Raw genomic sequence first — 24,610 nt, 5'->3', positions numbered from 1 at the left:
GAAAAATGGTAGGGTAACATTAAGAGATAGAAAGCGTGCAGAGTGGGTCAGAGAAATAACTCAAGTTACCGACATTCTAGTAGAAATTAAGAAGAAGAAATGGGCATGGGCAGGACATGTAGTGCGAAGAGAGGATAACCGATGGTCGCTGAGGGTAATAAACTGGATTCCAAGGGAAGGAAAGCGTAGCAGGGGGCGGCAGAAAGTTAGGTGGGCGGATGAGATGAAGAAGTTCGCAGGGGTCAAATGGATGCAGCTAGCACAGAACCGGGTTAAGTGGAGAAATATGGGAGAGGCCTTCGCCCTGCAGTGGGTATAATCAGGCTGGTGATGATGATGGTGATGATGAATTCGAAATAATAGTGTAATGATAATATGGGTTCAAAATAAAATATTTCATTGCATAACATTAATGACATGGGAGATTAAACCCAGCATGTTATAAAGCAACATTGCATGTGAAACCGAATAAAGCGCAACGTGGGATGGTATACTCAGCACCGTGACGTTTGACGCTGAATGCAACAAAACAGTCTCTTGCGCTTTCCTTCCTCTTTTTTCTTTCGTTTTTCAAGATATGTGGTGCCGATAAAATGGCAAAAGCTATTTGCCGTCCTATATTTTATTCTCTCTTTCGATTCAGCTTTTAAAATCAGCGATACTCATAACGAACGTGGTTTCGCTTCAGTCGTGCGAGAGAAAGCGCTGGACGTCTGAATAATGGGGATGCTATATTGCACGCAATATCAGGGAAAAATAAGAGAAATGTCGAGGTCGATTACGTCAGCACACCGCCAAGGCCGCAGGTGTTGAATAGCTGTGAGGATCCACGCGTAAAATCCTCTGTCTGCCGTTGCTTTTCACCTGTTGGCAGCACGAGACGAGCTCTCCTAAAAATATATATATAAAGACGCAGCAATCGCAGCTGTAAATTTCCTTTCCGTGACGAAATGCAGGGCTGAAAACATGCCGCAAGGTTGGATGTCGGCGCGAACGGGCTGGAGCTCTGTCGTGATGTTGTTGTGTTGACATTGTTGCCCTTGTTGTTAAATGCTTTTTTTTTTAGTTTAGCTGTCCACATTATCAGGCGCGTCACTTGTTTTCACAAGTGACCTTTTAGGTCTCACAACATTGATACGCACAATTGAAAAGAGGGACTTTAATTACCGGTGGAAAATGAAATGTAGCCATGCACGCATCATGTTTCATAAGCTGTAAGTGGAAAATGACGCAAGGCACCAAGAAAAGTGAACTTGGTAACAAAGTCATAATGTATGAGAAAAATATTTATGCTCAGATTGCAAGCAGCTGACAAGGACAATTATAATTACAAATACGAAACAAAAATTTATCTGCCATGCACAGTGATGGGCACAGGACGTGCTCACAGGTCAAGCCAGCTTTGGTCCTTCCGTCGCCTCCTTAAGTCAGCAGACTTCGACTTCAAGATCACGTGACTTATGCGGTTGCGCAAGCGTTTTTCCGACCGTCCCAGATATTTTGTATGCGTACACTGTTCTTGCTTGCGACAGCTTCTTTCTTCATGGTCCGACATTTTTACAGGATGCAGTCGCATTCCAGCCTCGGTTCGACTCAGGAACATAATCAATCAGTCAATCAATCAATCTATCAGTCAATCAGTCTACCAATATACAAGCCATTAATCTTTATTAACGCGCCCAATAGGATAGATTGGTCTGGGCACAAGAGCGCAAGGTAAAATTGTGGTATTATGAGTACGAAATTAATTATAGCTACAGGTAAATAAGGAGAGACTAATTACAATTAGCCTTTAATTGAGCTGTATAGAAAAATCCATGAAGCGGTATTAAAAATGTAATACTGCCCCCCCCCCCCCCCCCCCCCCGCCCTAAAAAAAAAAGAAGAGACTCTGCAAGTGAAAGGCTGCAAGAGGTATAGTAAAAACTGCTTGACCGGTTAAGCTCTTAAATAAGCCTAACCTTTCTGGAGCTCTGTTATTAACCCATTTTCTGCCCCGTTCGCAGTTGCTGCGAGTCAGCAGACGCTCTAAATAGTGGAATTCACTCCGCGTTCGCGGGGGAACAAATAGATTGTTCTACTAATTTCTCCATTGGTTAATCCAACAAAAGTACTAAGTAAACGCAAACAAATCTTGCTCCTTTCTTTTATTTCGTTGGCTGTCAGCTTTCTTTAACAGAAGCTCGATAGTTACATAACCAATATCTTCCCCTCGTAGAATTAGTTGTCTGGGATCATTGACATTTAACTTTGATTCTTTATTAACTTGAATTCGTAAATAGCAAGATATTCAAAAAATAGCAAGGAAATAACCAACCCTATCCGAACATTGCTAGTGTCACAGTAATTTCTCTTCGATTTTTATCTGGACACTCAAATAACGAATCTCGTTCCACTCTGAAAATGGCACCAAATCACCGGCAATAAGTGATCGGCCAAAATATTTAACGAGCCTTAAGCAAAAAATAATGATACACACTATGCTTTCTGGTGTAATTATTCACCTCGTCATCAACAGATCGCTTCTTCCCTCCCAGACTGGCTTTCATAAATAGTTACCACGCGGAACGCAACTTGCCGCGCTCGGTCATGACATGCGGTGTAATCTCGACGCAACGCCTGGACAGATGCCATTATTTTCGACTTCGGTAAAACACTTGACCAGGTTCTCCGCTAACATTTTATGATCAAACTACCTGCGTGCTTAATCTAAATTAATGTGCGTTGTTCTAGGCCCATCGTTTTCATCAGTGACAGAAAACGATTCGTCTTCATAAAGGACTGCGACGCCTTTCCTATAATGCTACCTCGCCCGACGGCCCTTAAGGCTCAGTGCACAGTCCTGTGATCTGCCTCGTATGTATTAATCACCTGCTGTACTGCGTCACAAACGGTGTTCCTTTATGTTCATACGACTGTATTCTCTACGAGGTAGCGCTTTCAAACCATCAATCTCAGAAAAGGCTCTTCAGCAGCTGTCGAGAACCGAATGTCAAATGCGTGTTAAGAAATCAAACGAAAACTGCTTCCATGTCGTATGCGTTTTAGGTCCATTTAGCCACAGTTATTGGCTGAATGATTCTAGCCACCGTAACATTCAATTACCTTTAAAACCATAAGTCAATCGTTTCCGTTTGGGATCCGTACCGCCGAGTATTAGAATTGACAGCGTACACTAAATTTCTATCCGCCAACACTTAAATGATTTGTGCTCTCTATTCCCATCCGTCCATAGATGGAATGTATTGGAGCCATTTGATATCTGTACCTTAATTACTTCATTGAGAATTCATGAGCCATGAGAAGCTGGGCAGTCAGATGCACCTGCTGAGGCATCCTTCACAAGTGTTCCTAAACGGGAGAAACGTACCACTTTCGTACGGCATGTTTATCTCCGTAAAGTTCCCTATCCTGCAGCACTTCACGTATACTTTGCACTTAATCCGCCGGCACTTACATCGCGCACTGGTCGTATATGGCTTAGTCAAGTTAAAGCAATCTACAAATTTGATATCTTCGTCCGAGGAACTACACATTGCCATACTATAATTATTTGTCACAAGAAATTATTAACGTCCATCCAAGCTCAGCCATGCAGCTACAAAAGAAAGCTGTACAGCTTCCACAAAGGCCTCGTAGTTGAAAAGGCCGGATGCTAGAACTAAGGCAAATTTATCAGCACTTCTAAGTAGAATCTTTGTTGAAACAATATTTCGGAGCATCCTCCAAGTTGGGGTATAATTAGTAATAATTACTCATTAATCTTGACCGAGCCCTTTAATGTGTGATGTAGACTCGTTAATAATTATTCCTTGGCTGTAAATGCAACTCCACCTTGTGGGGTGCACCTAAACATTTAATTGGCACTAATTCTTTGTCGAAACTTCCGAATTTCGCAACACATTTTCTGGACAGTGTTGCTTAAGGTGGCGGTTCCACGGTCACCATCTTGGAAGTAGTTCAGATTCTGCCACCAGGCTACGCCACTAATCCGTGACTGAGGAATTGAGTACCCAGCCACCCAGCCCTCTCGACTTGCCCTGCCTGAACGCTTTTCTTGTGTTGCTGCGCGGACTTTCAAAGGTTTTTGTGGCTCCGCAGCAGTGTCCAGGCAGAGAAGGGGAGGGCTTTTGTCCCCGTCCTGCGCAGCATGGGCTGCCTCATTGAACTCCCCTCTTCACCCCACCGCACCACTACTTCGAACGATACGCGCCCCGACAATGGGACAAGAGCCTTCCCTCTCTTGCCTATACTTCGTCTCACAAGATGTTTGCAGCACAGCGAAAGGCAGAGGCACCCCAGCCGGTCCAACCAGGATCACGCGTACAATAGGCAATTGTGCTCCTAAGCGCCTCTCGCCCCCCCCCCCCCCCCCCCAAATTGGCGCGGGTGACCATAGGAGCACAATTCTCTATTATAGTGCGCACTGGCGAGAGGCACTTAGGAGCACAATTGAAAGGGCTCCTCTGCTTTTCGCAGTGCTGCAGATATCTTGTGAGACGAAGTATAGTTTCCGCTGTAGAGCCACGAATCCGATTGCTCCTACCCGCCGAGCGTGAGGGGGTTGGACTGGACTGCAGTAGGCTAGCTTGAGTGAACACAAAACAGGGTGTCAACATGATTGCACAGTGCAATCTTAGTACGAGTGAAAAGGAAAAGCGAATGCATTATTTCTGCAGACTTCGTCAATGAACTAATAGTTGAATTCGGCGCCTGTCTTGTGTTCTTTTGATCCTCGTCTTTTGGGCTGTGCAATCGAGTGATCATTAGCGAGCTTTACAATACGGCGACCCTATCCGTAAGTGGGACAGAGTAATAGCGGAGCGTGCGCACTATAATAGAGAATTGTGCTCTTACTGTCACCCGCGCTATTACCCTGTCCCCCTAAGCGGTAGGGGTACCATATTCTAAAGATATAGTAGGAATCGGAAAACTCATTGACTGGAGTGGAAGCTGCCAGCTCTTGCGGTCAACAGAAATTTGCTTTATCAAACGTGATTACAAATATGATAATGTAGCTATAATTAGCTGAACTTCAGTCAACCGTCGCCCTTGTTTATTTTTTTGTTCGTGCTTGTCCAATCTTGGAAACTAGAGCTGGTAAGTTACAATGTGCAAATAAGTGAATGATTGCCAATTTTTTCCTTTTGAGATGAATCGATATTTCGAACTAGATGTGAAATCCACCAAGAGGCTATGTATCGCGCAGGAGGCCGGCATGTGTTCATGTTCTCTTCGGCATTGAGGAGGCGCATTCACACTAAACTATGTGGGAAATGGGGGAAGGGGAGAGGGGGTTGTAAAGGAATGTTGCCAGAAGAAAGGACCTAACGGGGACAGTTTTGTAGGCGCTTATGGCGGCCACTTCCCCACTCCCAATCGGATGCGCCACAGAGTCCTCATTTTATTTATTCGCGCGCGCGTGTGTGTGTGTGTGTGTGTGTGTGTGTGTGTGTGTGTGTGTGTGTGTGTGTGTGTGTGTGTGTGTGTGTGTGTGTGTGTGTGTGTGTGTGTGTGTGTGTGTGTGTGTGTGTGTGTGTGTGTGTGTGTGTGTGTGTGTGTGTGTGTGTGTGTGTGTGTGTGTGTGTGTGTGTGTGTGTGTGTGTGTGTGTGTGTGTGTGCAATCAAAGGAACACAGTATTTTCAGGCAATTAGAATAAAAATTTAACATCCAGTCTCCTAGAAACATTTGTCTCCTGCAGAATTTCACTCGACACTGAAATCTGATGTGAAAAGTAGCATGCATGGAAGACGCTGACCTGTCCTGCTGCAGCTTCCCGTGATGATGCATGCGCTTTCTGAACCAATATATTGGCTGGACTACTGTTCATTATTAGCTTGGAGTCTACTTTATTGTACTCATTTCACAGGGCACACACACGTATGCAACTAGTATACTTTAGTGTTGAGCCCGCCTTTCGGATTCATGTGTTGGTAGTAAATAATTTCATGATGTGGCACTTCAACATAATAATCAGAGCCCAATTTTTACTCCATGCAAGAGCGCCCATGCTTACCAAATGTTTTCCTGCAAATGCCAAACGATTAGACGCATCGATCAGATCGTGTTCTGTCAGATTTGGCATGTGCTATAATTTGTGAATTTTTCCCTACTAATGCAGTACAGTGGTTCCGCTTCATGTTGTCAAACGAAAGCACGTTCTTTGTATGCTTTGAAATTCTCACATGCTTCTATGTCACTGTTGCTAACATGATCGGATGCCTTTCAGAGCACAGGAAGTCGAGTTGCTTCAAAACAAGGTTCAAATATAAAGTCAACAAATTGGGCGTTGAGACGAGTGAGTGGACGCCTGGGTGACACGGTATCTGCCTTACTCGAGATAAAGGCCCCATTCTTTTGGAAACGCTCTGCCTGCCGACGGGCTTTTAGAGCGTTAGCTCTGTTGCTCACTTACGCGAGTGGCGCGTTTTTCTAAGAATCGTAAACAGTGCCATCACCATAGCAACATCGCCGTCTTTACTGTGCCCGGGCAAACTAGACCGAACGCTCCACGCCCCCGGCCACAGCGGCAAAGCGCGGTAGCGGGCGATGCTATAGCAGGTGTAGCATTATAGCAAAATGAATGCCGAACCAGCTTCCCTGCCGAATGCATCAACGGTTTACTGTAGACGCCGTAATGCTTCGGACAATCCACGATATATCCCCCTTCACGAAGCGGAATTAGCTGGGAAGAGGACGGGACATCATGCACGTATAAAATAAATAAAATAAGCGCAAATAAAAGCATCAAACGGGAAACCAATTTAGTGTTTTCTCTCATAATATATATATATATATATATATATATATATATATATATATATATATATATATATATATATATATATATATATATATATATATATATATATATATATATATATATACGGGTGCGAAGCGCTTTCGGAATAACGGGGACCCAACGGGTGCCTTCAGAGCAATAAATATAACGGGACAGCACGCCGTTGTCAAGTTTGAAATTTTGGAGTTGTCTGCGCATCCTAGCGGTAGGAGGGTGAGAAGCACCGGTGAGAAGGTTGATTAGGGAAAGACAGTAGGGATCGGCTTGCTGGTGTGAAATAATGGCGTACCGATCTGGAGCAGCGGCAGGAGTAGCACAGGGGATGTTTGGAGCTCTGGACGACATTGCGACGCCGAGGGTGCACGCAGGAAGGCGCGAAGAAGCACTAGGTGGTGATTCTGGGAGCGGGCAGCGGGAAAGAGCATCGGCATCTCGATGTTTGCGACCTGATTTGAATATGACATCGAAGTGGTATTCCTGCAAACGCAGAATCCAACGGCCAAGGCGTCCAGTCAAATTTTTGAGGGTTGATAACCAGCACAGAGCGTGGTGATCGGTAACGATCGTGAAATGGCGGCCGTAGAGGTAGGGGCGGAATTTCTGAACTGCCCAAACGACGGCGAGGCACTCTTGCTCTGTGATAGTGTAGTTGCGTTCCGCTGGTGTTAGAGTTCGACTGGCAAACGCAATTACTTTTTCCCGAGAAGCGGTGTCACGTTGCAGAAGTACGGCGCCGATACCGAGGCCGCTGGCATCGGTGTGGAGAATGGTAGCAGCAGTGTCGTCGAAGTGAGCGAGAACAGGGTCCGAAGTGAGGGCATTCTTTAGGGTTTGGAAAGCTTTTTCGCATTCTTCGGACCAATTGAAAGTAGTACTGTCGGTAAGGAGGCGGTGGAGCGGTGCAGCAATGGTAGCGAAATTGCGAATGAAACGGCGAAAGTACGAAGACAGGCCAAGGAAACTGCGTAGTTCCTTAGTCCGTTGAGGGCGTGCAAAGTTCAAAACTGCAGCAAGCTTGTCAGGGTCGGGTCGAATGCCATCGCGGCTGACGAGGTGGCCCAGGATCTTGATTTCTTTCTTGGCGAAATTACACTTTTTTGTGTTCAGCTGGAGACCGGCGGATGCTAGGCACGTTAATACTTGATCAAGGCGGCATAAATGATCAGAAAAAGTCGCAGAGAAGATAACTATGTCGTCCAGGTAGCACAAGCATGTTTTCCACTTAAGTCCTCTAAGAACAGTGTCAATCATGCGCTCAAACGTAGCGGGGGCATTACAAAGTCCAAAAGGCATGACATTGAATTCGTAAAGCCCATCGGGAGTAGCGAATGCGGTTTTTTCTTTGTCGGCTTCGTGCATCGGTATCTGCCAGTAACCGGAACGCAAATCCAAAGTGGAGAAATATTCGGCGCCCTGAAGACAGTCGAGGGAGTCGTCAATTCGTGGCATAGGGTAAACGTCTTTGCGAGTGACTTTGTTAAGTGCGCGGTAATCAACGCAAAAACGCACGGAGCCATCCTTTTTTTTGACCAAGACGACCGGAGATGACCAGGGGCTAGCTGATGGCCGAATAATGTCTCGTCGGAGCATATCATTCACATTATCTTCTATGATTTTACGTTCTGATAAGGAAACACGATAAGGGCGGCGGCTAACAATAGAAGTACCTTCTGTAATAATGCGGTGCTGTGCAGAAGACGTTCGGCCCAAGGTCGGAGAAGTGACATCAAAGGAGGCTTGGTGTTTTCGAAGTAATTCCTGCAATATATATATATATATATATATATATAGCATTTTAAAGGAGCGAACAGTCTCAGAGTGCGAGGCAAACTTATTTTTGTTATTCATACTGTTTACATTTACGGAAATGTTGTCGTGTGTTGATTATTGGAATAAAGATCAATAAATTCAAAGCAAATGCAATGCAAATGCAATATATATATAGGGCCACTGATCAAGTCAAAGTATTTGAAGATATAAACGAATGCTTTTTGTCTGGTTTTTCCATTGTGAACAACGAAGCTGTAGGGCTGTCGAAACGATAGTACGTTTTCATGAAACTTTGACTTGGTCAATGACCCTTTATATTTTTTTATGCCACCACCTGATCAGACTGCATTTCGTCGAACTCTTGATTACAGTAGTTTCTCTCATTTGAGCTAAAGCTCGACATTCGGTTCAGCAGGTTGAGCCTCATCATTTTTTTTTTTTTTTTTAACATTTAGTGAGGCGAATGACGGAAATGCAGTGGCAAAACCCGATTCAACATCACATTTTTGTATTGGAGAAGATTCACATGGCTGTTTTCTACTTGCCCATTCACCGAAAACATCCCCGGCAGCTACTCCGGCACGTTATCTTTACAATCATCACCGGAACACAACATTCGGAAAAAAAAAAAACATGACTGAAACGCTGGTGATTAGCTTGGGCCGCCCACTATATCATTTTTTCTCCTTTTCTTTGGAGCCTGCACTGCTTGCGCTATATAGGGCTTCAGTGGGAAGGTTGAAGAGGCGTGTTTGTGCATGTTCAGGTTTTCAAGTTGTACTTGACAGACTGTCGAAACATTTTATCTGTACCAGTAAAGTGGCAGAGGGTACAAGTATTCGTGCAATTTCTCCTAGGGAGACGCTCTTTGAAATTATATTCTTTGAAATTATATTACATTAATTTATGCAGTGTTATAGTTCCGTTCATTTTATCGTAAAAAGGGGAAGATATTTTTTCTTCTTGCCACTGAAAAAAAAAAAAAAAAGTCTAAATTCCACACCCTCACAATATATGCTAACACCGCGAACATCTGAAGATAGCTTTGTGGCGGAGCTAAAACGAGGAATAACCAGCTCCGACAGCGTTCGAGTTCGAACTGTTTTTTTTTTTTTTTTTTTTTCGCTGCTTGCACTTAGACGCTTAGTGCCAAATTCTTCTTCGTCCAGCGCCGTGCCGTTGTTGGTGATAAAAGCGCGGCGCGAGGGGCGCTACAAGACTACAAAACAAAACCAGAAAAAAAATTTCAATGTCTCCGGCACGATTATATCTTGCTGAGTAAGTAGAGTAAGTAAGTAGCGTGAGAGCCTTAGCTGGCAACGTTTCGGCACACAAACAGTATGACACACCTAATTCGAGGCGATAAATAAATCTCAAAGCAAGCAAGTGTACATTTGTCAAGGGACCATTTTCAAGTAGCGCTACTGCGCATGCGCGAAGCACCTGAGTGCGCGAGGCACCTGCACCTTAGTTCGACCCGACCACTCGACCCGCCTCGCCATTGTTTACCTCTCTCACCCGATGGAAAGGAAAGGGCAGAGGGAAAGCGTTGTAGAAGCGCAATACCCTCTCGTAAATACCCCTCGATTCAGGGTGTTTGTGGCGCCATCTTCGTAATTTTTCTGAACTGCGACATTTTAGTGCACATGAAATTTCATAGATGGCGCTACCTACTACATTTATTACACGTGGCTCTGTTATTCCACTATTATTTGCTTTTTGTACACTTTGTAGTTTATAATTGTTACCGGTTGAATAAAGGAACGAAAGCCCGAACCTTTAAGTTATATTCGCCAAAAACAAACATGCCATGGAGCATTTCAATCATGCTTAAAATGTTTCATGAAGAGCTCGCGCGCTTCAAGTGAACCACGAAAAAACTAGCTGAAATTAACCTGACCGTGCACATTCCTCGAGAGTCGTAGAACAAAACCGATGCTTATCCTCTGATAGCGAGGTGTAAAGTTTTTCCACGCGAAATTTCAGCACAGATAAAAGCTTATTACTTGAACAGTTTAGCATTTACTTTTAGCCATTTTACAAAAAACGCTAAGTTTGATCACAAATAACTTTTACACTAAATGAAGCAGACAGATGATATTTTCAGGAAAAAGCGAACTATGTACGACCTCCAACTGTGCAAAAAATCTCCGCAGCAGAATGCATATCTTGAAAGTTATTGTATGTATAATTACCTGTTTTATACACTTTTCACAGGCACGTGGCTAATAAACTATGCGATACACAGTAATAAAAATGCTTAACTTTGTTCATTAACATCTAATCTCAAAAAATCTCGAACGGTTTTTTTCTAAGTGCAAAAGATTTTGCACAATTTTGTTTTTCCTGAGACAAGTAGAGCTGAAAAGCCGTTTCTTACCTTTGTGTTTTCCTTTACAGCTTAAACATCGTTGCAGCTATTTATAAACCAAATGCACCACTAGAAAGGAGAGAAAATAAACTTTACAAATATATTAAAGTCACATTTATAAACTAAACGAGTGAGGCGCAGTAGGTGTATGAATATCACCAAAAAGGTCGTCTCTTCACCGCTGGAGTGGGACCGCCACCTTAAGTGCACTGAACAAGGTTTGGGGGTGAATCTCTTTTCGCAAGACAAGCCTAAGTATCTGTCTTCTTCCCTTTGTTGAAACGCTTACTCGTCTTATGGACTGAGGCTTCCCTTCAACCTTTGCTCAGTGCCTCTTTCATTCGGTGTATCCATCATCTCTCTCTCGTTCTACCCTGATTCCGTACAGTGTTGGTATCACAACCTTGAAACGATTCAGAGAAAAACTGACAGCCATGTAATGTTGCTAACACTCATTTTTTTAGCCATCGTAATGCACTGTGTACCTATTTGTTCGCCTAATTATTCCATTATACACTGTTTTTTTATATTAACCGATGTGCTACCCGATAGGAAATGTTTCGCGCATGCGCATTAGGTAGCTTTAACAAAGTCAAATTTGCTGCTTGATTAATACTTTTGCTTAGTATAACGATCTGAACATTTTTATATCACCTGATTGATGGTATGGATATGATCGACAGTAGAGTACCGTTTCCGATAACCTGCTTGATCCTTGGCTTGATTGCAGTCTAAGGTTGTCCTGATTCTATTAGTGATTACCTTAGTAAATACCTTATACGTAACAGGCAGTAAGCTGATTGGTCTGTAATTTTTAAGGTCCTTAGAGTCCCCTTTCTTATGAATGAGGATAATATTTGCATTCTTCCATGGTTCCGTGGATCTGAAACGTGACGTTTTAAAACTTTTTTTTTTTTACACATTTGCATCTTGGCTGCAGATAGATTTTTAATATTTTTGTTAATTATATAAAGCGCGCGACGGTTTTCTTTAGCCAATAGCAGTGCCTTTTCTTACATTTTATAGTGTTATTTTTTTGCATATCATGTTTCGAGAATATTACTATGCACCCGGAGCCTCGTGTATTGCCTTGCTTCTGAGGCCCTTGATGTGTGCGAATAAATAAAAAACGTAAAACCTGGGCATTCATTCGATCGATTTTTTTTTTTTTTTGTATTGTTCAAGTGGTCAGAGGGACGAGAGAAGCCGACTTCAGATAAGCACCAAGAAGATAAATATAATGAATCTATGGAACAGACTGAAAGTGCAATACATACAAAAGCATTACCGTACAAATATGATGAGGACAGACACAGCATGAGAATCACTAAAGACAACGTTTAATGCTGCTGTTGCCTCCTCAATCTCAGTACAGATTCCTTTATTTTTCACGTTTATTTCTGAAACCGCATTAACAAGTAAACATCTGCGACAGTATCACTTCTCAGTAAACATCGGCGACAGTATCATTCCTCAGTGCGAAAGAGCGTAAACCGACAAATGACGTGAAACTTGCCGCGAACTGAGAGTCACAGGAACGAGACGGTTTTCAGTGTCCCAACTTATATACAAAGGGATCCCGCATCCAGCATAATCATTGCTCAGCGACCCCTACGCGAACATTGATGAGCACTTCCAGTGTAGACTAAGAAGCTTATCTACAGTGGCCGAAGAATAATACTAACGTGGAACCAGCGGGGATTGCTCTCATTAACTAAAAATCCGCGAGGCGAAGTGCAGGGCAGCTGTCTTTGAAAAATAAAAGAGAAAAGTCACGAGTGGCTTTTCTTGGAGGCTCCTGATTAATGAGAGGTCCTGCTGTGGATGTTTTCATGCAAAGCTTGCGCGTAGTGAAAGGCCGTTGTGAGCATAAAGACAGCAACACGAACAAGAAAACAAACACTTGTTCATCGCAAGTAGTGTCCATCTATGTAGGCTATTCCTCATGGAAGCTTGCGCTAGTTCAATGCGCGTCTCTTTTCAAATTCTGTCCCGTGGTTTCGTTGGCAATAGCCGGCAATAGGGTTTGTTGGCGGCGTCATCAAAGGTCGAATCTGCATATTGCGTCGTCCAAGCCGCTACATCATCTTTAGAAAACGTGAATACAGAGTCGGTGATATATTAGGTCAGACAACAGATGCCCGGGTTTCAGTAGGCCGTTTTGCGCAGCTCGAAGCATGAATGTAGACCTTTATCTATTTTATCATTGCCAACATCGAAACTTCTGACTGGGCCCATGAATCAAAAGCTCTCACTATGATTCGCTCCTAACTCGGTAGTTTAGTTGACTGTCGCGCCTCGTACTGTTAAAAAAAAAAAAAAAGCGCTAGCAGTGTGTCACGGATAATTAACGACCTCGCCAGACGTTGCTCCCCCAACTGCTGTCTTCCCCAAATTGGAATCGGGTCATGTCCGGTATTTGAGTCAGGGTGTCCTAACCCGTGTGATTAAAAAACTCTAAACTACCGGATCCATCTATGCCTTTTACAGTGGGCAGTTAGGCTGTGCCCTCGTTCAAGCCGTTGACTTCCCGGTCTGTTTTCGCTTTATTGTATCAAAGGCAGAGCACTCCTTACTGAAAATACAAAACAGAGTCCCACGGTAAAAGGCTAATGGGGACGCCTATCTCTTGTCAGCATTTATCGCACGAATTTTTGTTTTCTACATCGAATTAGCACTGAATAGCTCTTTCATGGATCACTGCCTTGTCGTGGCGGAGGGGCTTGCGAAACTCGATGAAGTCGTGAGCTCTGCTGTGTAGGGCCACCCAAGATAGACAGGTCACGGCAGACAGTTCTGACAAAATGTGATTCACTGGAGAAGGTAATGGCAACCCACTCCAGTATTTCCTGCCAAGAAAACCCTATGGCCAGTCACAATACCATTGTAGATATGGCGCCGGACGATGAGCCCCCCAGGTTGGAAGGCGTCCCACATGTTACTGGGGATGAACAAAGGGCGATTCCTAGTAGCTCCAGGACGAATGAAGCGGCTGGGCTAAAGCCAAAAGGACGCTCAGTTGTTTATGTGTCGGGAAGCGACCGGAAAGTCCGATGTTGCAAGGAGATATATCACATAGCAACATGGAATGTAAGATCTATGACGCAAGGTAAACTGGATATCGTCAAGCGAGAAATGGACAGATTGAACATTGATATCTTGGGTATCAGCGAGCTCAAGTGGACCGGAATGGGAGAATTTAACTCCGGCGACCATTATGTCTTTTATTGTGGGCACGAATCCAAGAGAAGGAATGGAGTCGCTCTCATAGTAAACAGAAGAATGGGCAAAGCAGTGCTAGGGTACAACCCCAAAAACGACCGAATGATTTCACTTCGGATCCAAGGTCACCCTTTCAACATAACAGTTATCCAAGTCTATGCACCGACCACTGCTGCTGAAGAAGCTGACGTTGAGATATTTTATGCGGACCTACAATGCCTTTTAGACCGCACCCCATCATCAGACGTCGTTTTTCTCATAGGAGACTGGAATGCTAAGGTCGGGAGTGAAGAAATATCCGGAATTACAGGCAAGTTCGGTCTTGGTGAGCCAAATGAAGCTGGGCAGGGGCTAGTAGAGTTCTGTCAAGAAAACAACCTGACCATAGCGAATACTCATTTTCAACAGCACAAGAGGCGCCTGTACACATGGATTTCACCGGGCGGTCTGTACAGGAATCAGATCGATTATATTATTTGCCGGCAGAGATGGAGAATCGCTATACAAGCAGTAAAAACAAGGCCTGGGGCCGATTGTGGCACCGATCATCAGCTTCTTGTTGCCAAAATTAAGCTTCGATTGAGGAAAACGCAGAAAACTAGAACGCCTTTCAGGTATGATCTGGATCAGATTCCATTAGAATATGCTGTGGAAGTGAGCAATCGATTTCAAGAATTAGATCTAGAAGACAAAGAGCCCGAAGAGATGTGGACTGATGTTCGTGATATAATACAAGAAGTTGCTACTAAGGTAGTTCCAAAGCAAAAGAAATGCAAAAAAGCAAACTGGTTATCTGAAGAGGCTTTGCAAATAGCTGAGGAAAGGAGGATGGCAAAAGGTATGGGGGAAAGAGAAAGATACAAGGTTCTCAATGCGGATTTTCAGAAAATAGCAAGGAGAGATAAGAATGCCTTCCTGAACATACAGTGCCAAGCAGTTGAGGACAACAGCCAATTAAGGAACACAAGAGCTCTGTATAAGACAATCAAAGATATCAAAGGAAGCTTCTGTGCTCTGGGCGTGATAAAGGACAAACGAGGCAAGGACCTCACTGAATCCTCAGAGATAAAGAAGAGGTGGCAGGAATACACAGAAGAACTGTACAAGAAGGACCCGGATGTGCAAACCCAACATAAGACGGTTGTGATTACTGATCTCGAGCCGGGCATCCTGAAGAGTGAAGTTGAATGGGCCTTAGCCAGCCTTGCTAAGAACAAAGCTAGCGGAATTGATGGTATTCCAGCTGAGTTGCTTCAAAACCTCAACCACGACGCTGTTAACACACTGCATGCATTATGTCAGAAGATTTGGACAACCCTGCAGTGGCCACAGGATTGGAGGAGGTCAGTTTACATCCCCATTCCAAAGAAAGGCAGTGCCAAAGATTGTTCCAACTACCGCACGATCGCGCTTATTTCGCATGCTAGCAAGGTGATGTTAAAAATCCTGCAAGGTAGGCTGCAGCAGTATGTGGATCGGGAGCTTCCGGACGTGCAAGCTGGGTTTCGCAAGGGCAGAGGAACTAGAGACCAAATTGCCAACCTTCGCTGGATCATGGAAAAAGCAAGAGAGTTCCAGAAACCCATCTACTTCTGCTTTATTGATTATGCGGAAGCGTTTGACTGCGTAGATCACAGCAGATTGTGGCAAGCTCTCCAAGAGATGGGAGTTCCAATTCACCTCATTTGTCTCCTCAGGAACCTGTATGAAGGGCAAGAGGCCACAGTCAGAACTGGGCATGGTCTTACTGATTGGTTTCCGATTGAGAAAGGGTTGAGGCAAGGCTGCATACTGTCGCCCTTCCTATTTAACCTATATCCAGAGTGCATCATGAGGAAGGCCGGTCTTGACGAGTCTTCAGCTGGAGTGAAGATTGCTGGAAAACGTATCAACAACCTTAGATATGCGGATGATACCACTTTAATGGCAGAAAGTGAAGTGGAACTCAAGAGACTTCTAATGCGCGTACAAGAAGAGAGTGAGAAGTTTGGGCTTAAACTGAACATTAAAAAGACGAAGATCATGGCGTCTTGCCCTATCAAGTCCTGGAGCATTAATGGACAAGAAGTGGAAACTGTGACAAATTTTCTGTTCTTGGGCGCCAAGATTACCTCGGAAGGAGACTGCAGCCATGAAATTAGGAGACGCCTGCTTCTGGGAAAGAGAGCAATGGTTAGCCTTGACCGCCTAGTAAAGAGCAGAGACATTAGTCTGCCAACCAAGATCCGTATAACCCGTGCTATGGTCTTTCCAGTTGTGATGTATGGATGCGAGAGTTGGACTGTGAAAAAGGCTGACCGCCGAAGAATTGACGCGTTTGAATTGTGGTGCTGGCGAAGACTTTTAAGAGTTCCTTGGACTGCCAGAAGATCAAATCAGTCGATACTGTCGACTATAAACCCTGACTGCTCATTGGAGGGTCAAATTCTAAAGTTAAAGCTCAGCTACTTTGGTCATCTGATGAGAAGAGAGGAGTCGCTGGAGAAAGATTTGATGTTGGGAAAGGTTGAGGGTCACCGGAGAAGGGGTAGGCAGCGAACGCGTTGGTTAGATGGCATCCTCGAGGCACTGCAGATGATGCTATGTGATGTTAAGAAGATAGTGAGAGACCGGAAAGCGTGGCGTCACATGGTCCATAGGGTCACGAAGAGTCGGACACGACTGAACGCCTGAACTAAACTGAAGCTCTTTCTGATCGTTCTTAACACAAACTTAGTATAACTGCGAGCCAAGACTTCATCAGTTATGCAGTAAAATATAAATCACCCTGCTTGCGAAAAAGAATCTTGTTTACTCGTGTCCGCCTTCAGGCAGTGGAAACTTCCGTGTTCATAGACATTCATCTCTGTAAATATAGATACGCTTTATTTAATTTTAAACGAATGGAAAACCCTCTTTCTCTCTCTCTCTTTCGCTCTCTTTGCGGGGGAGAGAGCATAATGTGGAAGCGGATATTTTTTACATGTGTATAGTTTATGTCGTGTGTCCTAATGTGACAACTTCTATAGACAGCCTCGTTCGATACATATTAATATTTCGCTCTCTCCCGTATGATCTGCGCAGGCGCACAGACCGAGCAGCCAGCGCCACCCAGCGCCGACTTTCGGCCGTCTCAGGCCCTGCACGACGTCCCTGCGTGATATGGCCACGTGACGTCACCACCCATTGCTAGGTAAGCTTCTACGGCTCAGCGCTCTACGCTATCTTTCTGTATCATTTCCTTCATGCAATGACCCTCTATCGAAATTATTTATTGAGCGCACGTACATCTTCCAACTAGTTATAATTTGTGCTTTTTTAGTTTGGCTGTCTTCCACCGCGCGCAGCAGAATCTGCAAAGTTCCCAAACCTTCCGTTTTTGTTCGCGGTGAAGTAGTGACTGTAAAAGATAGAGCCATTACCCCTTCAGGTCTAACTAGCGCCTACGTCCCGACAGTAGTAGTAATACTCACTTGGCCGTAACAGCAGCAGTAGTAGCAGCCATCTTCTTCACCTCTTTCCACCATAGTGCTACTAGCAGTAGTAGAAGTAGTCGTAGATAGTAGTAGTAGTAGTAGAAGTAGTCGTAGATAGTAGTAGTAGTAGTAGAAGTAGTCGTAGATAGTAGTAGTAATAGTAGTAGTAGAAGTAGACGTAGATAGTAGTAGTAGTAGTAGTAGTAGCAGTAGTAGTAGTAGTGTAAATAATGGTATAGACGCAGTCATTTCTTCTCCATCGGAGCTCTGCCTAGTTCATCGAAGTCCCCATTTTAATTCGTCGAAGCGAATCACTACACGAAGCAAGGAGTGAAACTTATACAGCATGCTTTAGCTTATTCCAGATATTGATTAACCGAGTAATACGGCGCACAGTGAACCACTATATCTCGTCAACAGCTCCTGCTCGTTTAATCTGTTGGTTGGTTTGTTGGTTGGTTTGTGGGGCTTAACGTCCCAAAGCGACTCAGGCTATGAGAGACGCCGTAGTGGAGGACTCCGAAAATTTCGACCACCTGGGGTTCTTTAACGTGCACTGACATCGCACAGCACACGGACGCCTTGTATCTTAGCGGCAGTAGTACATTCAGCTCGGAGCGGCGGTGCAGTGGTTAAGGCGCTTGACTGCTGTGCCCAAGGACGCGGGATCGCATCTTGGTAATGGCAGCCGCGTTAGGATAGAGGCGAAAAGCAAGGCGTTCGTGTGTTGTGCGATGTTAGTGCACGTCAAAGAACCCCAGTTGGTCGAAATTTCCCGAGCCCTCCACTACGCTTTCCACAGCCAGAATTGCTTTGAGACTTTAAACCCTATAAACCAAACCAAAGTAGTAGTACCTTCAGTTGTAGCAGTATTAATGATAGCTAAAGTAGTTGGAAGTTAGGTTAGGAAGTTAGGAATGGGCGACGCTGAAGTGGAGTGCGACAGATCCAAGTGTTAACCATACACTTGCGCGTGAAGACGACGTCTTTTAGGCTAAATAAACTCCCCCACGTAGGTGTTGTTTTTAAAGCAATGAGAAGTAAACCTTAACAGCAATTGGTTACGGTCACAACGACAATTTACTATGCAACCTTCGCCTAAACCACGTATGAGCAACCTCCTACAGGCAGCGTCGCACACCGATAACAGCAGTTGTTTATACGGCAAATAGCGAAAGAAGGTCTTGGGCACCACGCGAGCTCAGCAGCTCTTCCCCAGGACAAAGCTTGCCCGCTTTCAATTTGCACCGCCATTGTTAGTAAAAAAGTGAAAAAAAGAGCGAATAAGCGCTCGACCCGCTTTCGATTATGACCCCCGGTCTGCTTCTGCTCCTTCACCTCCTGCTCCTTCACCTCTTTCGCATACATCGATCGCTTCCCGACAGAGCAGCGGGCAAAGTACGCAGCAGCGGCAACAGATGACGCTCCAGTCGCCACAAGTTCATCCATCACGCGTGAGCAGCGGTGGTGCCCAGTGTTTGCGAAGCGCTAACCACGCGCCGAGAACTGCGCGGCCCGCGAAAAAAGAGGCCCCCTCTAGTGCGCGCGCCGCTTCCTACTTGATGTCGGCGGCGCGAATGTAAACATCCCTGCCGCTGACCGGCGCCGTACGACGTGCTCTTACCCCCCCCCCCCCTTCCTTCCCTCCTCCTATCCCCATTGCGGGAAGCGGCCATTTTGATTAGTCTCAGTCGACGGTGCGCCAGGTTATCTCGAAACTCGGGCCTGTCGGCCAAGTACCAGGCACGGCCGCGGTCTGGAGGACGTAGCGCGGAGAGGCAGGTGTTGTCACCCTCTGCTAAACCGTCATCGTACTGGCAAGGTTGCCTGATATAATTAAGACGCGAAATCAGTGGCATGCTACTTCGAAAAGGTTTTGAAAGAAGTGTAAAATTATCTTCTTTTTTTTTTTTTTTCCTTTTTCGGATATAATACCTCGGAGGAGAACGGTGACATTTCAATTGCAGTAATGTCTATAGTGGTTCACTTCCTGCTACGTACAATCCGCCGATCTGAAAGCTTTATTATTATTATTTTTTTTTTTGCCAACTTCGCACTCCCTGCATTGAGCCCCAATAAATTCTATAGAAGGCTGCCACGACGAGTTAACGAGTTAAAGTGGTTGAGAGGAACGCCATGAGTATCGCGATTTCCCTCTACACGCGGCAACGGCTTGATGTATTCCGCATTGGAAATGGTCACGGCCTTCATAAACCTTCCTTACTGGTCGTTCTGCACACGACACTTTCTCCCCACGATACCGGCGTCGCGGCAGGTGTGCACATATATCTGACGGAGAGAAGTACGTTTTTACGAGGGCCTTCCAAATATTAATGCCCGTCACGTTTTTTCTAGCACTGCTCAGCCAAAACTTATTGCATTCGCAAAGATTTCAGCCGCATATCTGCCGTGCCTATACTTATTTTCAGTGTCATTTTCGATTCGGATTTGTGCCACCGATGAGCAGGGACGCGCATGCTTTCTTTGTACCAGCACTTTTACTTCTGATGCAATCATGCCCTCATGGCGCGAAAGATGTTCTCGTCGCTCTGAAACACGAATCCGCGATGCGCTGAGTTGAAATTCAGATGACGCTCAGCCAGGAGTTAAAGAAGGATGGGGACGTAGAGCGCAGCCAATCGCGTCTCTTGTTTCTAGATGTTGTGTAAGGACTAATATGCGTTAAGGAAAAAACGCATTACAAAATAGGCATGCGTACCGTTGTTCATGGCAGTCTCGAAGCAAAACAATTAGAGATTGCACAAAAAGTTCATGTAGGTCTGGGAGATACACGGCTTTAATATTTGTGAATTTCATTTGGAATTAACAAAGCATTCGTGAAAAAAAGCAAGAAAATGAGGACACTTTTTTCTACGCCCCCCCCCCCCCCCCCCCTTCGTACCTTGCCGCCCAGTGAGGATGCTACTTAGGGAACACATTTTACTAAATCTCGACAATTTTATCCTGCGTAGTCGTGGTGACCAGTAAGGCGTGGTGTCCTGGAGCCGTACTCAATCACCCTCCGCCATAACTTATTTTTTTCCGAGAGGGGGAGGGAGGGACGACGACGACGACCTTGCTGGAATGTGTACAACATACTGATGCGGAGCCGCGGCCACTAATGCAACCAATGTGCCTTCATCATCGTCCCTGTGGTCGCAGGTATTCATTACGGTCACCTACATGGCCTAGTTCTTCCGTTTCACAGAACATCTGCTGCCGTGTTTGCCCACTCGGAACATAGGACGCTACTTGGAACTAGCAAGAGTATGCTCCATTTCGGAATCCGTGCATCTCCTGTAGTCTAAAGGTGCTCAAAGCAGCTGCCGCCTCTTTCGGAACTCGTGTATTATAGTTCCAGGCTTTATCCTGCTAGTCTTCAAGCTGCCTCAAGGGGTTGCGGTAGTCTATAGAGCGTGCTCAGTTTTAGACCGGTCAGTTTTACGAATTTTGCAACGCGGGCTTGGTGGCTAGCTTCGTGGGTTGCTCGGTTGAAATGCTGTGCCGGAGATAGCTTAGTTTTGTTTACCCAACGTTCCAACCAGTTCGCCCGTGCGTAGTTGATGATGATGTTGGCTCCGTGTTTCGGGGACGACTGCGCTTAAACATTTCGCCCACGCAATCACCGCTCCTAAATTAGTTGTAATCACTTGGCCTCGCTGCATGTCTAGTGCGGCCACAGAGTGGGAAAAATTACACCGTCACTTGTTTAAAGATCGTTTTTGCCGAGATCGGGTCATTCTCACGAAACGCCCTTGTTATCATTCGCTTACAATATACGATTAATTCGCTCAAATATCGCTGAAATATTTACACTATATCGCCTGACCAGCGGCACAGACGCGGTGGGGGTGGGGCGGAACCGTAGCCTCCCGACCCGTTTCCAATCAAAACAGCAATTCCGGTCCGCGGAGTGGTGGAATAAGTGGTCGAAGCGGAAGGGAAATATTTGTAGTGAACTATTTGTAGTTCGAAGTGGTTAAGGGTAAGCCTGTGGATTAAACCGAAATAACTGTTTTACTTTCTAGATCCAGGCGATCAGGGCTAGAGCAGCGTCATCCATTGAATTCAGTCTTTAAAACGAATTATGACATTTGCTTGAGTATAGCGGGTGATATTTCTACTTGAAAGAGAGCACCATGAGTTCTAAATAAGTGACAGAGTTAGCGAAATTCTTTGTCGCTTGTGCCCCCGCGGTTGTAAGAAAACACACACACAATGTTTTCTGTTTTTACAGTGAACTGTCTGTGCATGTTTTGTCCCGCAACCTGCAATGACACCAGAAAATTATTTAGTAGCATCTAATTTTGCGTAGCACCCTCAGGAAAGCACGACAGACATACAGCTACGGAAATATATTACAAACCTAAAGAAACCAACAACAAGGAAAACGATCACAGCAGCGCTGAAAGTACTACAATTTAAATCGTAGTTTTGGCGTGGCTCTGTTTTTCGTTGTTTGTCTCGATTTTTTTTTTACCTGAATTCTGCACAGTATTGTTATATATTGGGTGGCAGACTTCCAGCCCAATGTCTAAAACCGTAAAGACGCGAATTCGCGAAACCCATCATCATTCTATTGAATCTATCTACGTCCTATCTCTCCAATAAATGCCGGCCCGCGCCGGCTTTAGCGACTTAATCCCCACGAACTTCCTAATTCCATCCCGCCGTCTAACCATATGGTAGCCCCTGCTTCGCTTGCGTGAATTAACGGCCACCAATTATCTTGCCTCCTAATTACGTTCTCTACCCATGCACATTGTTTCTCCTTGATTTCGCCAGTGATTCCGTTATTACGCGTTGATTCACTCTGCTCTCTTGATTCATATCCCTTAATGATAAACGTCTCTCTCCAAATTTCATAGCTCGTTGCGTTGTCCTCTTTTTAAGTTGAATCTTCTTCGTCAGTTTCGGCGTTTCTGCACCGGCAGGGCAGCAACAGCAGCCGAACCCTATTGGTGCACGAATGTTCGAAGTCTTCGAATAGCAAGTTTTTGTAATATTATTCTATTCGATTGTGCGAATGAGGCGAATACCGACAGTTAATAACGACTAAAAAAAAAAACGAGTCTATTCGCGAGTTTTCAAATTATTTCTTTTTTTTTTTTAATAATTGGCACGACGCTGGAATAAGGCCCTAGCTATTTTTCTCCAGATGTCACGATCAGTATGCGCGGGATTACAGTTTCCGAGCCGAGATATGGTTCCATTAGCGTAGGTGTGTATATAATGCTCATGCATGACATCTAAGAGTGGACGACGTGAGCGAGTTCAAGCGTCTCGGAGGCCATGACTCACATGTGGTTGTCACTCGTTTCATACTTTTTTTTTTTCTGCGCAAAACACAAACGAAAAAGGAAGGAAAGACGCAGGACGAACACTGCGTTTCTACTTACCCAGGCCAAAATGCCGGTTTTCTACGTTAACCATTCTTAAGTCCTGAGGTGTGGCTCTAGTTTATTCTCCGAATCGAATACCAATATTTTACGTATCTAGGAACCGAATCAATTATAAATAGAATATTTGCATTCGTTACCTGTGCAAATACTCCTGCAAATCGGGCAACCCTGCGAAGCATTAAGTGCCATGGGCAGCGCTGCGACAGAGTGCTGGTTAAAGCTATAGATGCTAAAAAAAACTCGACACTAAGCTGCACAAACGAGTCCCAATATTGAGTGATTATTTTAACTATACGACCTGCAAGGTATACATATATGTACACGAAAATTACCTTTTTGCTATTAACGACAGGCTGAATACAATGATGACTGGTAACGATACATAATACCAAGCTTCACAAACGAGTCGCAATAAGGAGTCATTATTTTACCTATACGACCTACAAGGTATACATATATGTGCACGAAAATTATATTTTTGTTATTAACGACAGGCTTATTACGATGATGACTGGTGACAATACATGATAAATTAAACCCACACCTCGGGACATGAGGTGCGTGCAGCTACGTATAGGCCAACCAAAAGACATCTGACGCCAAATCGAGTGTTTCACAACTTGCCTTAGCCCTGCCACATCAATCAGTCATAGGATCATGGCGGCATTATGAATATCATGGCGGCAATATGAATGCCGCCAAACAAACGGGTTCCGTCAGGGCGAAGAGCCTGTCCTCCTACTTAGGCGGCTTCGGTATATGCGCCCTATTTTTTGGAACTGTCATCGAAGGAAAATGTGGAGGATTTTACTTGAAACTCCCAATACTTATATTCGTAAAGTCCATAAAATGCTCGTTTCAAAACATTTTCTTTTTCATGAGTAATTTGATTAATTCCAATTATCATATTGCACGGTTATTCAAATTGCTATCCGAAATTTCCTAATAATATTCGAACACCTTTAGTAGTTTCGTATACTTATAACTTGATGTTCACAGGGTTAATATACGGGCTTTATAGTGCTATCCTTTAGGGGAGTAGGCGCCGCGGATTTTGTCAGCTTTACAATTATCTTCGGTAAATTATAGTAATGTTACACAGCGCCGCGACTGGCACTTCAGTGTATAGCGCTATTGCTAGTTGTGTACGAATATTCGCGCAAGGAGCTAGTGTTAGCACAGATATTCGATTCGTATTTGATTCGATTCCAGCACTATACTCTATGTGCTTTCAAGCTAGGGTATTCGCATGCGATTCGATTGATTGTTTTTTTAACACGAATGGCACATCTGCACCTTAGACGAATGGTTCTGCGTAAACTCAGCCAAGCGATGTCGCTCGTGCTGCCTCTGTGGTCGCAGGAGGACATGGTGAGGTCTCGAGGCGAAGACACGGCGGCTCACGAAGAGGACCCGCTGGGCGCCGAGGACTGGCCTGACGAGGCGCGCCAGCCCGACAGGAAGAGGCCCAGGCCAGACTCCAGGTAAGCGGGTCGTATCGCAGCCTTGCGCAGTGTTTAACGCTCTGGTGACCTCGTTGGTCTAACTAGTTAAGAAATACTGTCGTCACGCGGGGGCACTTGTACA

At 44.8% G+C, this 24,610-nt stretch overlaps 1 protein-coding gene across 2 annotated transcripts in view; it reads left to right on the top strand.

Annotated features, from left to right (window-relative positions):
• LOC146189850 (uncharacterized) overlaps positions 1-24,610 on the top strand; it is a 387,936-nt gene that overhangs the window by 339,714 nt on the left and 23,612 nt on the right. For both annotated transcript variants that reach the window (XM_084604618.1, XM_084604619.1), the window contains 2 exons: positions 17,230-17,338; positions 24,386-24,507. In XM_084604618.1, coding sequence (XP_084460744.1) covers positions 24,392-24,507 — 116 coding nt within the window. In that variant the 5' untranslated portion in view covers positions 17,230-17,338; positions 24,386-24,391. The remainder of the gene's footprint in view (positions 1-17,229; positions 17,339-24,385; positions 24,508-24,610) is intronic.

Source organism: Amblyomma maculatum, chromosome 5 (assembly GCF_055883805.1).
Source record: "Amblyomma maculatum isolate TAMU_Amacu chromosome 5, ASM5588380v1, whole genome shotgun sequence".
Taxonomy (NCBI): Eukaryota; Metazoa; Arthropoda; class Arachnida; order Ixodida; family Ixodidae; genus Amblyomma; species Amblyomma maculatum.
This window is presented reverse-complemented; position numbering and strand designations above follow the sequence as displayed.